Source organism: Dermacentor silvarum, chromosome 8, assembly GCF_013339745.2.
Source record: "Dermacentor silvarum isolate Dsil-2018 chromosome 8, BIME_Dsil_1.4, whole genome shotgun sequence".
NCBI lineage: Eukaryota > Metazoa > Arthropoda > Arachnida > Ixodida > Ixodidae > Dermacentor > Dermacentor silvarum.
The window spans coordinates 163,470,513-163,486,869 of record NC_051161.1 but is presented as its reverse complement, the minus strand read 5'-3'; the positions used below and the strand labels follow the sequence as shown (position 1 = coordinate 163,486,869).

Below are 16,357 nucleotides of genomic sequence, written 5' to 3'. Positions count from 1 at the left end.
CCTTGAGACGACCCCATGGCTGATTCGCATAGTACTCAGCGTTCCCCTACGGGAAGATGGTGTAATTTTTTCTTTTCAGAGGAAACGACCTTCAGCTTTTTTAATCTGGCGAGGAAGAACTCCTTGTTCTTTTTGCATATATTTTTCTATTTGTCGTGATGTGTTCAACGAGAAACAGCGTCAGGCCGCAGTTAATAATTTTATCCTGATAAAGGAAAAGGCATCAAAAGTTAAGAAAGAAGATCTAGCACTGCATAAAGAGCTTAATTTTTCAAAGTTAGAGAATAGGTGAATGTAAAGGTGGCTCGTTAAGAGTCCTTTCTCACTAGAAAGTTTCATATGAAGGGAACACTATTCCCCGTTGTCAAGAGTGAAAGAGGCTCTAGACATCAGCTGGTCAGCCAGTTTCTTTTAAAGCAGATAAGCACGTAGCCGGTGGATCACCCATTCGTGACAAAATGCTCGAAATATGTCATTAGTTCACTGTAGGGAAATTTCTCTCTTGGATACGCCTTCTCAATAGATGCTGAAGATTTTTTGTTGTTTATTAATTCTGTGCTTCAAGGGGAAGTTCGTGTTACCGTCGAGGAATAAATTGACGGTAATGGTGCAGTGGCTTTTCAGAATTTAGTGGGCCTGTATTTTTACAACTTTATAACTTTGGTGCAATTTGATATGACTTCGCTTAACGTAGGCTTGTATATTCCATGCCAAGCAATCTGCATTGGGCTTTGTGTCCGTTGTGATATGCATTCTTCGTGGCTGCTGACCCTGCAGTATGCTTTTGTCGAAAGGTTTTACCTGAATACTTTTGTATATTGGCAATACTTTAATTGTTTTAAATCGTAACTTAGGCCAAACTAGTGATTTAGGCTTGGACGATCAAATTATTCAAGTTTTATCGGCACCCATCGCGAAGGCTCTGCCGTTGGGCTGTGAAGAATGAGGCCGCGGGATCGAATCCTTGCTACGGAGGCCACATTTCGATGGGAGCGAAGGACAAAAACACCCCTTTACCGTGCAATGGATGCACGAAGAAACCCAGATGGCCAAAACTATTGTGGAGTCCCCCAATTCAGCGTGGCTCCTAATCATATCGTGAATGAGATCCGTTCAGGCACGTAAAGCCCCACATTTCATTTTAATGTTGAATTGTTTCACCCGGTTTCGGGGAAAAGGGAAGGGCATATACTTTACATATAATCCTTCCCCACAACTCTTTTCATGTTTATTTTTTATCTTTATTAGTGTTATTAGGCGGAAGTTTGTTTCAGTGCGGCAATTATATTAAAAAAACTGCCGAAAGATGACCACTTGGGAGGAACTGAAGCTGCAAGAATACAAATTAGTAACTGCACACAAAAGCCAGCCGTCTAAATTCTCGAAATAAAATCTTCAAGATGAAATGGGCGAATGTTACGTGGGAGTTGCCAACTTACTAAAAAATCGTACATTCTTTACGAGTGTTTTGCACTTGTTCTACAATATCACTCTATAAAAAGCAGTATTTCTATATATAGCGGTTTATAATACGACATTTTGCAATAACAAACACAATAAGAGCAGTATTATTAAGTATATTGCATATGTTATGAATGCCCCGTATTTATAATATATAACACATCACGTGTTATATATTCACATAATATATAACACATCACAGCTGTTATAACGTTTTTTCTTGCTGAGTTAAGCAGCTGCAACATTTGCACTTCAGCCTTTTCAAATCCTGCGATCCGTAATGATTTTTCTACAATAATTTATGGCCTAAACGGACTATCTGATTTCGTCAGTATACAGATTATAACGTTTTGTTTTTAATGGAGTCAACTTAATCAAATTTGGTGAAGTGGTTTCCGAGGAAACTATGGGTTTAGATAGGAGCATTTTTGGTAGTGCTGCCTTTTTCAAGGCGCGTACTTAACCTATTCTGATAAAGGCGAAGACATCAATAATCTGAAACTTCCCGAGTCTTCTGTTTCAGGTTATGACCGAATAAAATACTGCTGAACTTCAGTGGTCTCGAGAGAACCGGCGCAGTCTTGTTCACTCTGAAGGGTGGCTCAGGTTGTCACCAGATTCTGTATTTCGGCGCACATGTGCCATGCCATACTTTAATATTGCAGACTCTTTTGGTATCGAGTAAGAAAAAAATTGCTTTCTGACAAATAATTCTTAAAACGCCCACGCAATTGTCGGCAAGAGTATGGAAGCAGACATATGAAAACTTGCGCAAGACTCGAAACTTCAACATCTATATTACGACAACTGCGTTCATTAACTGTGTGAGAGAATCACTGGTACTAGATTATTTAGCAAAACTGAGAATCTCCTATTTCATGCTTGTGAGACAACTAGCACGATGTATAGTGTGGGGTGCGTCGCTGTTTAGAGTTCATTACATGGTGTAAATGCGAGCTGATTGAATTCAGCTATCTACCACACATAACTTTTAAACGGGAGGTGAAGCTCGAAAACGGGCGGGCGACTTTCGTGCGTCATGTGACAGAACTGTTCTGTCGATTGCCGCTAAGCCCAACGTTAGCTCTGTTAAAACCGTTGGTACCTAAAAGGTAGGAACGGGGTTCTCCAGGGTCACCTTGTAGAACATGAAAAAGCATACACCTTCGAGCAAAACGAAATGAGATGTAAATACATATTCATCCCACATCTAATAGCAACATGCTTCTCATACAATCGAAACCTGTTGGATGTAATATATAGCTGAAAAATCTTTCTCTAAATTTCTGCCTTATTCTTTCATTCTATAACCATACCTATAATATATTTCTTCCTGTAACTAGCAATGAAGTTAGAAGGGCCTTGCAAGGCATGACGCGGGGAAAAGCGGCAGAAGAAGATGGAATAACAGTCGATTTAATCAAAGATGGAGGAGACATCGTGCTTGAAAAGCTTGCCGCCCTTTCTGCGCAATGCCTGACGACTTCAAGTGTGCCGCAGAACTGGAGGAATGCCAACGTTATACTAATCCATAAGAAGGGAGACGTTAAAGAATTAAAGACCCATTAGCTTGCTTTCAGTATTGTATAAAATATTCACCAAGATAATTCTAGTAGAATCAGGACAACATGACTTCAGTCAACGAAGACAACAGGCTGGCTACGGGAAGGGATATTCTACGTTGGATCACATCCGTGTCATTAATCAGGTAATCGGGAAATCTGTGGAATGTACTCAACCTCTCTGTATGGCTTTCATAGATTATGAAAAGGCATTTGATTCAGTAGAGATACCAGCAGTCATAGAGGCATTGCGTAATCAAGGAGTACAGGAGGCATACCTGAATATCTTAGCAAATATCTACAAGGATTCCACAGCTACCTTGGTTCTCCACAAGAAAAGTAGAAAGTTACCTATCAAGAAAGGGGTCAGGCAAGGAGACACAATCTCTCCAATGTCATTCACTTCATACATAGAAGTATTCGAACCATTAGACTGCGAAGGCTTATGAGTGAGAATCAACGGCGAATATCTCAGCAACCTTCGGTTTGCAGATGACATTGTCCTATTCAGCTACAATGGAGACGAATGACAACAAATGATTGAGGAACTTATCCGAGAAAGTGTAAGAGTAGGGTTGAAGATTAATTTGCAGAAGACAAACATAATGTTGGAGTGCATACGGCAGGCATTTCCAAATCCTGACTGGGAGCTTACCACTTTCGTTGGAAAGAAGAATGTGGAATCATTGCATTCTACTGGTGCTAACATATCGGGTTAATTTGGATGTCAACAAAGAAGCTCGAGAACAAGTTAAGGACCGCACAAAGAGCGATGGAACAAAAAATGTTAGGCGTAACGTTAAGAGTCAGGAAGAGAGCGGTGTGGATCAGAGAGTAAACAGGCATAGCGGATATTGTAGTTGACAGTAAGAAAAATAGAGAGTGAGAGACAACCTTATTAAAGTGAAAATAAATTTCACGGAGGGATGGTGGTCAGGCGGTGCCTGGCCGCCACCTCCTCAGCTCGTTGAATGGCCCGGTGTTGCACGTAGAGGCTAGAGTTCCGGAGCACGTTATCCCACGCTTCGGGTAAGGGAGTGGTCAGGGGATTCGGCGGGGGTGCATCCTCACTGCAGTCCCAGAGTATGTGGGCAAGGATCGGGGCGCACTACGAGGTATATGTGACTGTATATTTGCGGGCAAGGAAACGAATGGGTCTGGAGGACACGCCACACAATATGCCGGGGTTTCGTGAATTTGGGTTGCGGTGGCGGTTTTGTTTGGCGGGCGAGCTGGTAGTGTTGCGGGATGTCGTGGTACGAGGTGAGAGGCTCGCCGGGACTCTCTTCGGGATCCGTGGCACTGTCCGCCGCTCGGTTGCCGAATCCTCGAGCTTGTGGTGGAAGGGCCCATACGCGCTAAATCCTCACGCCCGCTCCGCACGCCTCCGCCCTCTTGCGGACCAGGGCGGAAGGCCAAAAGGCGGATCGTGTCGAAAAAGTCGTCGTTCGCTGCATCCGCACGAGCGGATTGCACGCGCACTCCGATTGGACGACGCGGTCTGTTGACAGCTGGCAACTATTCGGCGGAGCAAAGTGTTCAAGGTTGGCAACTACCTTTGACAGCAGACGACACTGGCATATTTTCGCAGATGCGACTTCAAGTTTCCGCGTCACGGTGAAAATGCGACTCTAGGCTGTCACATTCTGTTCTGCAGCCGCATGTGTTGCATTGGCGCCGTCATCCAAACACCGCATAATCATCCTATCTGCGCCACCTTTAAAAAATGTATTGCAATCGCCTCATGTCGCAACGTGGGACGTATTCTAAGACGATCACTGTCAGTGCGCGCTGCCTTGGCTGGTTGAGCAAAATCTCTCGAATCATTCAACATGCCGCATTCTACGTACGTTACGCGAAAGCGATAGTATCGCCGAACGATTCTACTGAAATCCCCGTGTTCGGTGCGATGACGCCGTTTCTGTAGTGCTAGTGACAGTTTGCAAGAACACGGAACACACGCACAACTGTCGCGGAATATAGCTGCGTAGCTCGACAAGACAGCCCTCCTTATTCAGCACGCGTGTGAGGCTCTGAGTACACCTTGCTGATATGCTTGCAATTGCTTGTTCATGATTTTTTTTCACTCTGCCAATTATAAGAGTGTGCTTAAAGCACTTGGATGCACGAAATGCCCTTTTTTTGCATATATAAAACCACCAAAGACGAAGTGCGGCATTAAACGTGCCTCTTAGAAATTGAATGCTTGCTGCTTGTAAGCTTTCCAAACAAAATAATACCTTAGAAGATGTGCTCAGTCATGAATGAAGTTCTTACGGTGTGTAAAAGGTTGTGCATAAGTGCTTAACTTGACGCAGCAAGGAATTGAAGGTTAAGCAGCAAGTGGGTACAATTCATTATGACTGGCATAAAAGCAATATGTACGTATAGTGGTCACCTCATGCAGACACATACTCATGAGATGTTTTCAAGCAGAATATTTATTTGAAAGCAAATAAAAATTTAATTTATATTGCTGATAAAACAACTTATTTCGAGTGAAATCAAATAATTCCATTCTTTCTTGTCAGCCTGGGTGGCCAATCTATTGCCCCTTTACTACTTATATATAGAGAGAGAAAGCTCTTTATTGAAAATGAGAGTGTTCAGCAAGCATATTTTTGCCTAATGCTACGCTGCAGCGAATGGGACAAAGGAGAAGTAAGGCCCTAGAAAAGGGTAAGCAGAAGAAAAATGAAAAAAAAAATGCAGCTCGTGTCATGTTATTAGCAGTAGAGTAAGTGTTTGAGGTGATGATGGTAGATGGCAAAGGCAAAAGAAAGTCTTGATGAGACGATGTGCATGAGTTTAGACAGCAAACTTCAATACATTAAAGCAATAAGTCCAGGGCTTTGTGCTGTTTTGATGGGCAAGGCCAGGAACCCAACATTCATGTCAATGTCAAGGGGCCTTGGTCAAGCTTTTCCATGTTCATTTTATATCGATGTCGCTCGTCTCTATAAGCTGGGCACTCAAGCAAGATGTGCTCTAGAGATTGCACAGTGTGACAGTTGTCACAATATGGATTTGTGCTCTGGTCATGGCAAAAAAGAAGATTGTTCATGTATGCAACATTCAGTCTAAGCCGGTGAAACAGATGCCGTGGTAGACATTATGGTAGCCTTGATTGGAGTTCTGTGTTGATGTTGAACAAAAACTTGCAATTGCCTGAAGTTGAAGACCATCTTCTACACTGTTCATTGAGTACATATCGCTTCGCCATAGCTGAAGCCTCACTTTTAGTGAAAAACACTTTTATAAATTTTATGTGATCATGCCCTTTGCGGGCTAGCTCATCCACCTTTTCATTACCTATTATACTGCAATTATACCTAATTCAGCATTTACACAATGTGAAACAGATTACCAAAGTGAACAAAAATTAAGCAGTACAATAATAGGCATGTTCCCTCTCTCAGCCATGGCAGCAAACAAAGATGATAGACTTGAGACCATTTGAAACTGTCAGCATCATACATGTGTGTTCTATTTCAATCACTCTATATATGAAAAATATGTTCACAAAGGATGCACATCATGTGAACTATTGTAAGCTCTACTCAAGTTATTTTAGTGAGTTGGGCATGGGCTACACATTATCTATGTATTTATGTAGCAACAACCTAGCTAGCTGATGCACAGCCAGAGTTTAGGTAAATGGAAAAATACATACCATAACAAACAGCTAGCCAGTACCTGTATTTTGTTTGACAGCAAACCAAGATTATTAAATGACTTAGCTTCACAGTGAGCTCAGTGAGTGCTCGTGGTGTGAAAAGGTTGATGTAGCAAGTGGTTTTGTTTTTGTCTTTCTTAATTAGTAGCTGCTTTAACATGCACATGACAATGAAATGAAGGCTCATATGGTGGAAGACAGGCCCGCACAAAAAGTGAGGAAACATTTATCGCCTTTTTATTTTCACAACAAACCAACGAATAGTTCCTTTGGTTCGTCTTAGTGAATAATGCGCGAGCTGTTCTGCATAGAACTGCAAGATTGGTGTGCTCCATTATCTATCTATTCACTATTCAACTAGCCAAATGAATGGTACCCCCATGAGCACCGTGAAAGAGATCACTGTAATTTGCATCAGGAGGCCACAGTGGCTCCTCCGTACCAAACATAAAATTGTTCCAGAAGAAAAAAATACTGATGAATGAGGTATGCATTCACATGTACTATTCAAATCCGCACATCACAAGTAATCTTTCATTCCTTGCTGCATTGCTCACCATTGTACTGACTTTATAACAGCACTGTGTGTGTGTACAGTAAAATAACTTGACAAATCAAAGCTGTAGTTTTTCAGTACAATGAAAGCAACTTTGCATGTGGCTCAGGTAATATAATGCTCCTACATATGGGTCAGCTTGGTATCAGTCGATTTCTTTACTAGTTGTTCACTGTTACGCCTGAACTATACGGTGCCACCAGGCACTGCTGTATTCCTGTAGGCACGCCAGAACAGCTTGGCTATGCACAAACAACCCTCTCCATCGTGCTTAAATTAAGGTGGTGCAGATTTGTGGGCAGAATGTGCTTATCAGCATAACTGCCTAGCATTCAAAAATCATTTAAAATGTAAGGGTGGATGCTCAGCTTTGCTGGTGTGACATTTTACACTTACAGTACAAAACCACATCATTGAACAGGAAGGACACCACACAAATACTCGTGTTGTGACCTCTCAGTCATAATGCAAGTAGGTTCCCGAGGTTTTCTCCGTGGTTTTTAGCTATAAACATGTGAAGCAATCTGTAAATTTGAAACTGTATGAAGTAAACTGAGACACCATGAAATGCACCATAGCACTGCACCATAGCACTGCACGAAAAGCAATATAACACTCAGGTGTAAACAATTTTTTGTCACATCAGCTCTTTGTGGTGCATATATATATGCACTATTTGTAGCTGAAAACAGCAGGCATTTCACATTTACAGCTCAGAATGATCAGTGCAAGAGATTTTTAATGTGTCAGACATACACATGGTCACTTGTCCAATGCTTGGCTGTATAAACGTACACTCACCAACTGAAGAACACAAAAACAACAGATTGAAGTTCCGGCGCCCAGTGCGGGTGCCTTGTTCACAATGAATGAATGCATGGTGATCTTTATTATATATGTGTCGGTAGACGTAAGGCGCTTGCGTACAACTCAGGGAGGGGGCCCCGTGTCCGGTTTATTGTGTTTGTCGTAGATTGTATGCAAAATGATTCGCGAAGCAATCGCGATGATAATTTCTTCTCTCTTTCGATGATGGAAGCCGAATGCCAGTTAATACTGTGACCAGTCTTCTCGTGATGCTCTGATAGGGCGCTGGAAACCGTGTGTCGTTTGGTTACATCATTGCGGTGCTGCTGTAGCCTTCTTTTAAAGTTTCCCGTCTCACCCACGTAGCACGCCTGGCAGTCCTGGCAAGGAATGTTGTAGATGACGCCGGGATATTTTTCTTTTTCGAGGCTGTCTTTGACTCGGATGAGTTGTTTTAGCTTGCTTGAAGGGACGTGGCAGATTTGTACATCATAATCTTTGAAAATTCTTGACAGTGACTCGCTCACGCCTCGTGCATAGGGGAGAGACGCCCATTTCCTTGTTCTCATCGGCCTGATAGGGGGTTCAGCAGCACGCTTTTCTTCAGTCTTTATAAACTGGTGGGGGTAGCAGTTGGTGAGTGTACGTTTATACAGCTATGTTCTTTCCTCGCCAGACGAGTTTTCGTCAAACCCTAGACTTGTCCAATGCTGTGCACATTGATAGCTGTGTTTGGTGCAACTTGAGTAGCACGTATGTAATGGACTACTACATACAACACCCGTTTTGTATCTCTACTTTGATGTTCTACCCTCCGACACAGAAGACATAAGTACAGACTGGAATTTTTCTTGATGTCAATATTCAAAAGGCAAGCAGGTTTTCGGCACGACACATCTCCATTTTCCTCACATGGCACTTATTGCACGTTCTGAATGTGCAATCATTGCCGGTGGAATATCCTCTAATGTGAAAATACTTTATTTGACGTATTTTTACCTGTATAAATTCTCTCCGCTCTACATGTACAGATACCTCTTTCAGTAGGGGTAAGTGTGCAGTGCCTTCATTAGCGCAGTAACTGTTATGAAAGCTGTGAATTCATAACATAGAAGGGCTATTAAATATAAATAAGAAACCGGCAGGCAAGAGCATCATGACAAGCCAGCTGAGATGGTGGCACAATTGTACAGCTTAGTTCCCCCTTGTGCTGTCATATGGTTGCGATCTCACGAAGGTTTGGGTCATTCCCATTCATTTCAAGTGATGAGTGACAATTGCGTAAGTACAACATCTTCCTCTGCCTATATCAATGACTTAACTATATGTAGCAGCTTCAGCTCACATATAGCTCACGAAGGTTTGGGTCATTCCCATATTAAGTGATGAGTAACAGTTTCATAAGTACATCTTCCTCTGCCTATATCAATGACTTGACTATGTGTAGCAGCTTCAGCTGTGTGATTACTGGTGTAGCTGAAGTTATGTATCATACATAGTTTGGCACACAATCTGATTGGCCAAAAGCGTGCAGTAATTGGTCTTGGAGATATTGGTTCAGTGGTGGCTTTCCACTAAATTCACTGTTGAAAAGGCAGATTTTACTTCATCGAAAGGCCCAAGTGAAAATGAGCCTAGAACTCATGACACCAAATGCAGTCACCATTTCTGATTGAAGAACAAATGTGACAGAATGATGAACTGTGGAATTCTCTCACTAGTGTACAAAGTAGTGTAGCTGTGTTTAGTATTTCAGTGCTGGTATATTAAACACAGAACTTTATACGAGTTGTTTAGATGGCATAATCAACAAGACGCCTCTAACAAGTGATCCCAAAGAATAAATAAAAAGCTGCTGCCTCAGGTACTGTCATTGGCCTAAAATATGCATTCTCACATGCAGCAGATACAGTTCATAAACTGGTTTACATACAGGCAAGAAATGTAACTGCATCAGATGATAAAATTTAAATAAGACCAGCCGAGTACCATATAGAGCATCTTTCATGGGGTCAAGTTGGAGTGACATGTATTGATATTAGGAGTTGTGCTGTTTTATTCACACATGAATGTAAACACAATGTACACATACAATTTGTGTTTACGTGTTACTGTGTGCATAAAATGAACAACACAACTTACACAATCAATACGTAAATACAAATAAGTTTTTTTACTGGACGACTATTAGTTTCACAATTACTTCTTTTCTCACATGCAGCAACTCAACTGCGTGCATACGTTAAGCTGATGTTGCTGATCTAAGCTGGGCTTGGGTACCATTTCCAGAATATGATAATATAAAGAAGTGTCCATAATAATAATAAAGAAGTGTCCCTAAAATTGATGGTTTGACAATATTTTATCTGGCTGGGTAGTAAATTTGTGTGGAAGAAAAATGCAGCGCATGGACCAAAAGATTGCGGCTAATATAACATAGGGAGCAAATACTCTGCTGGCAGAGTCACTTGGAAAATTTTGCCACCCGTTCGTCCTCATTGGCTGTCTTCAATCACACAACTAATGCTGACATAATTGCGAAAATTTTTGTTCAGAATATTCTCATGACAGCCAATAGGCACCCTTTTTATTGTGATAGCAGTCTAATTCTCAGGCGCAAGGTACGGTGGCCATGAAAATGCTTAAGAATGATGAGGTGAGGCTCCTCTTTCCATAGTCTGGCAGCGCAGCTGAAAACTGTTTAGTTAATGAGTGGAACCATGGCCTGTGCGAAATAAACATCACCGAGATGGCCACTAATAGCGTCCAACATCGTTTATCCATGAATGATAGATAGCAGTACGCTTACAGCTAGATGAAAGTTCACCAAAAAACACCTAATGGACATACTTTGCAGGCTCAAGTCAGTTTAACACGCATTATTTGGTAATGACTGTGGGCAGAATGAACATGAGGATAAAAAGTATAGCACTTCTTAGTCGGATAACGCTGGTACGTGTGATAAATATTGTTCGCATTAAACTGAAGGCTCGTGTATGAAATAGGGTGGATGCACACAGTAAGAGTATGAAATAGGGTGGATGCACACAGTAACAGCAAACTTTCGTTTAGCTTATTCTGCCTGCATTACTAACGTGACCATAGCTAGCCAGTGAGGAATAACTCTGGACAAAATTTCTTTCATGAGATTCTGCTGGCCGCTAGCAGATTATATCACCATACCTGTGTTCAGTCTTGTTATTTTTTTTACATGCATGTTGTTTTTGTCAGGAAACGTAAATCTGTACTTAATCATAAGGAAGTATCCAGTTCTTACCCGTACCATATTCATCTACAATACCACTGGTTTCTTCACAAACAGACTCTGCGCTTAGTCACCACGAAAAACCAAGCAGTTAACATTCTTGGGTATGCAAGCCGCTTGCACCACAAAATATAAAGCTATTTACTTCGTGCAATCTAGAAATTCCTGATCTTCACAACACTGCCCACATGATAAAAATCAAGGCTGCTAGAAATTTACATTCATAGCATTAGTGCTCAGGCGCGTCCACATTTCAGCACAGCGCAGTATGTCTTGACGTATGTAACTATTATGATGTTCCCTCAATTACCCTCACCGATAGAAGCATCTTCAAAAGTGCAGTAACAACTTTTGAAACAAAACGACACATGTACGAAGCTGAAAGGGCGGTGTGATAGGGCTTCTCTAACGGGGTACTACACAAGAAAATGCGATCGGCAACACATATGCACAGTCTACTTCTGAGTATACGCACATCGCACAAAACGGGCACTTTTACGCCTAGTACAGCTGCGACACATGAATATCCCGATTGGTACCTTGCGAACACTTCGTAACGGCAACAACACAGCTCGAACGTCGCGGTCACCACGGCGCATCGCAGGTGGCAAAACGGCTCACGCAGTATAGCACACGAGGAATGACAGCGATACCGAAGCAACAAATATTATCGCTACTGATCTTGTCATCACTTCTAAAGGTTGAAAGGACTGGCGTTCACCACTTCGCGGCAACGAACCGCATACACAAAACACATACAAGTCGCGTACGCTGGGTGCGCCGATCGGACACCTTTCACTTCGCCACGCCCTGAACATGTGTCGTACTCGGAACGCACGTGTATGGGATGGCCTTCTCGTTTGCAATGCACACGCGAAGCACGGCACAAGAAATCGCGAAGTCGACAGCTTGAAATATTTGTTCCGACGCTCGCGCAAACACAACACACTTCCTCCGCTCCATCTGTTTTTGTCGGCGATCGCCCGCACTGACGAGGCCTGGGAGGGTACACCGGCTTGCTGCCTTCGATGACTATCTCCGTGGGTGCTGGATAACACTAGTAAGGATCACAAGAACTAGCAAAATAGACTGTTTCTGACGCTGCTGTAGCCTAGGCCTCGCGTCACCGCTTCGAGCAAGCGCCATGTTTGCCGTGATGACGTCCTCCGCCGTCCGCCTCGTACCAGCCAATGAGAGACGAGCAGGCATGCGGATGGCCACGACCTACTGAACTACAGACCTGCACAGATCTCCCTGCTCCAGCACGCTAGGTCTAGTTCACCCCTTTTCCCGCTAGGTTTAGAACATACGAGCAGAGTGGCGCTAGTTATAACCTGTTCGCTGTCGTCTGCTTCTGCGATCAGTTCCAGCGCTCGTGCCGCTATTTCGGCAGCCCCAGATCGCTTAAATTATTTGTAAATGCATCAATTCACGAAAATAAAAAAGAAAACAAATTTGCGAATGATTGCTTCTCATTTCATTCACGAGGTACAGTAGGAAGAGCGGTGCAAGAAAGGAAAACAACGAGTACAGCCGGCAGACGATAACATTTCCTCCCGTTGCCTTCGCAGTAGGGGAAAAAAATCTGATTACCAGAAGATTCATAGTATAAAATATAGTACAATGGAGTAATAAAGAAATACAATAATAAAGAACGTGATATGTTGATATGAACAAGGACATTTAAAAGAATCACGCAGACGATATGTATACGCAGACGACACACAAACTGCGTGAATCTGCAGACGCTGCAGAAGGCATGTAACTTCAGCTTTAGCTACATGCAGCTTGCTTGAGTTAATTACAGATGGGATAACGTAAACGATCACATTGTGGTATATTGCTGTGTGCTATCATCTAAATCAGAACAAAGCAAGGACTCTAGCATCAGTTTTCACAGTTTCATAAAAGCTTTGCGATGCATATTTGACGGGCCGAACAAACACGTAAACAATCACTCCATCAGAGAGTTTTTTTTTTCTTGTGTGGAGCAGCGCAAAATTTCCGCATAATTTCAAACCTAGAAAGAATTTGTGTACTATTTTACGCGTTATTACATACCAATACAATGAGTACACTTAAACAATTTTTACACACTAGCTGTTGTCTTCGTAAGAAATTGTCACATATGCTAGCAGCCCGCTACAGAAGAGCAGGCGCACACATTCGAACATGGAGGAAGGAAAATGTATTCGAACGCCGCCCAGCCACCCGCCGAGTAGCAGACGAACAGGTTATAAAGGCGCCACCTATGGCCACCGGTTGAACGAAAGTGGGCGCAAGCAGCTCCCATAGAAGCCGGACATCTGTGCAGGTCTGTAGTTCCAGTAGATCGTGCAGATGGAAAAGTTGCGTCCGCCCGTCCAGACGATCGGACAGGCTTCCGCCCCAGTCCGCATGCATGCGGAGCGGGCGTGCGGATTGAGCGCGTATGGGCCCTAACCGGGTAGCCCGCGTGTGCAGGGAACCAAACTAGCGAGATGCGTGAGGGGTCCTTGTCGTCAGGCTGACGAGCGAGGGGTTGAAGAAGGCGTAGGGTCCAGAGGTGACGGTGCCGCGAGCCAATTGAAATATGGCGGCGTTCGAATCGCTAAGCATCGTAGAATAACTGGCAGGCCTACGCCTCAAGCACAGAGGCGGCATACGTAGATGCGGCCCGTAACACCTCGCAGTCGAAAGCGTACGCACTCAGAGTTATCGCTATCTGCACTCCCTCAGACACGACCACTGCCTTACGCATCGCCGGCTCCGTCCGCGCCCTACACATTAAGAGAAAGAAATGGAGCTGAGCAGCCCATGTAATGCGTAGGGTAGATCACTAGTGAATCATTAGAACTACAGAATGGGTGCCAAGAGAAGAGAAGCGCAATCGAGGACGGTAGAAAACTAGTTGGGGGATGAAATTAGGAAATATTCAGGGGGAAATTGGAATCAGCTAGCCCAAGACAGGAGTAATTGGGGATCGTCCTGCAGTGGGCATAAAAATATGCTGATAATGATGATGATGATATATTCTTATAGAACATGCAGCTGGTTGTTTTCGAATACTCCAGGGGAATCGGCAATGTAGCCCACGTTTTCTTCGGAACGTTGTAAAGGAAAACTCACAGATGAACGGCCACTTCCATGCGCGCAATAGTTTGCCACCTAGATTCTCGATCGGTCCATTAAGATCGGAGGTGCTCTCAAATTTAGGATCACATTGATTTCTATGTTTCATCAGGCTGCTACCACAGGAAGTCCGCCGCTTTCTTTGATTTGCGGCGAACGAATACTAAACCCGCTTTTAGTGTTGCGCTGCCGCCAATATAGAGATTTAGCTGTGCGTAACACGCGGCGCTCAACCGTGATAGTTTGCTGTACCACGTCCTAACACAGTATACCACAGCACCGAGGTTAGGGGCACCGCTGGTCACCGTGAAAGCATGAATTTGGCAGCAACTTCGTGATAGGCCAAGTCGACGTATCGGCCTCTCTGGGAAGAGCGATCTTGCTTTACTAGGATTTATGGTCGCTATTTACCATGGTTTGCGTCAAGTGTAAGACGCGACTGATGAGATCGGCCCGCTAGTACCCAAGCCAGCTTCAACCGCCCTTCTAAGGACATTGCCCATGTCGTCCAACTCAATCTGTACGTTCCGGCTTACGATCTTATTGAACACCAGATCGGTGTTCCCACTTACGGAGTTTGTGTCACGTTGTTCAAGACGCCGACGTTGTGACGGCTTCTCCTTATGAATTGTGGTCAAATTTCTATGTTTAGAGCTTTCTTATATTTTCTTTGTATCCGCTTATGCTCACTTGTATGTCTGTTTGTCTTAATGTATTTGCTGTTTCTTTACTTTTTTCTCCACATATTCAATGCTGTGACACCCCTATGTAATTCCGGGAATTGGCTTTTACGTTATATCAATAACAAAAATATCAACTGACGTGTCGTGTCAACTTCAACACCATGTTGCTTCCCGCTTAGCATAACTTCCTGTAGTTTGTCTTTATCTCTAAATAGAACCTTCCTCGCAACAGCTGCAAATAATTTTTGTATTTCAATCTACAGAAGGACGGCTAACAAAACGCAGCCATGAACTGTAAATGTGCGGGGGAAAAATGGCTTGACGTAGTCGACCCCATTATCACACTCCCGCGATTAACATGCAATCTGGAGCCGTTGTTCCACAATACCTAAACGTTGTTTGCAAACAAAATTGTCAATATTTCCATAATTTCGTTACGCTAAATTTCTTTTAAAACAATTTTTCGATGCCTGCATACCTTCGGTAGCCTGACAGTCCCCATGGCGGAAAATTGCACTCCACGAATAGACAACACTTGAGCGCAGCGAGTTTGGCCGCTCTGAGAGAAGGTTGTGTCTGAAACCGGAAGTGTGGTGTGTCACCGGCATGATGAGCCTAGTCGAAAGCTGGCGGCGGCTGCTCGGCTTCATTCGCAGGTGGCCTCAAAAACGGGGTTCGCAGCCGCGCACGAGTGGCTCAGCATTTTCACAAACACATGAAACAGAGAAGTCGCACCGTCTGAAATAATTTTTTAAAGTAGCCTCTAATTTAAAGAAAATGTCCAATAAAATAACAGGGCGTGATGCATATGAAGCGTACAATAAATTGTGTGCCCTGTGTAAGGTATATCTGATAGCTGTTTTCCTATATGTAACCATGGAATGTGCAATGAAAGGCATGGAAGCCCTGGATAACGCACTATCTCTACACGGAAACATATAAACGGAATACAATTTTCACTGAATTTCTGAGGCATAATTATATGGAGATAATAGTAATATACAAGAAGTTTAGGAATAAAACGAAGTCGGGATTCAGGAAAGCCAAGCGAGAATAATTTCAAAACGAGTTTACTGCAGGCTGCAAAACGTTCCTGTTGTCGCTGGAAAACACTAGTGGAAGTGACGAAACCAGAAGCCTCTTTTCCTGAGACATTCTTACTTAACAGCATTGCTCTGTCTGGGGAAAAGCTTGCCAACTGCTTTTAACAATCACTTTACACTCTCTTGCACAGAC

The 16,357-nt window shown here is 43.2% G+C and overlaps 1 protein-coding gene across 1 annotated transcript in view; it reads right to left on the bottom strand.

Annotated features, from left to right (window-relative positions):
- The window catches only part of LOC119461814 (UPF0462 protein C4orf33 homolog), a 169,271-nt gene extending 153,601 nt beyond the window's left edge, over positions 1 to 15,670 (bottom strand). The window contains exon 1 of the mRNA XM_037723192.2: positions 15,600 to 15,670. Within this exon, the coding sequence (XP_037579120.2) occupies positions 15,600 to 15,623 (24 nt within the window). The 5' untranslated portion in view covers positions 15,624 to 15,670. The remainder of the gene's footprint in view (positions 1 to 15,599) is intronic.
- Between the last annotated feature and the right edge of the window lie 687 nt (positions 15,671 to 16,357).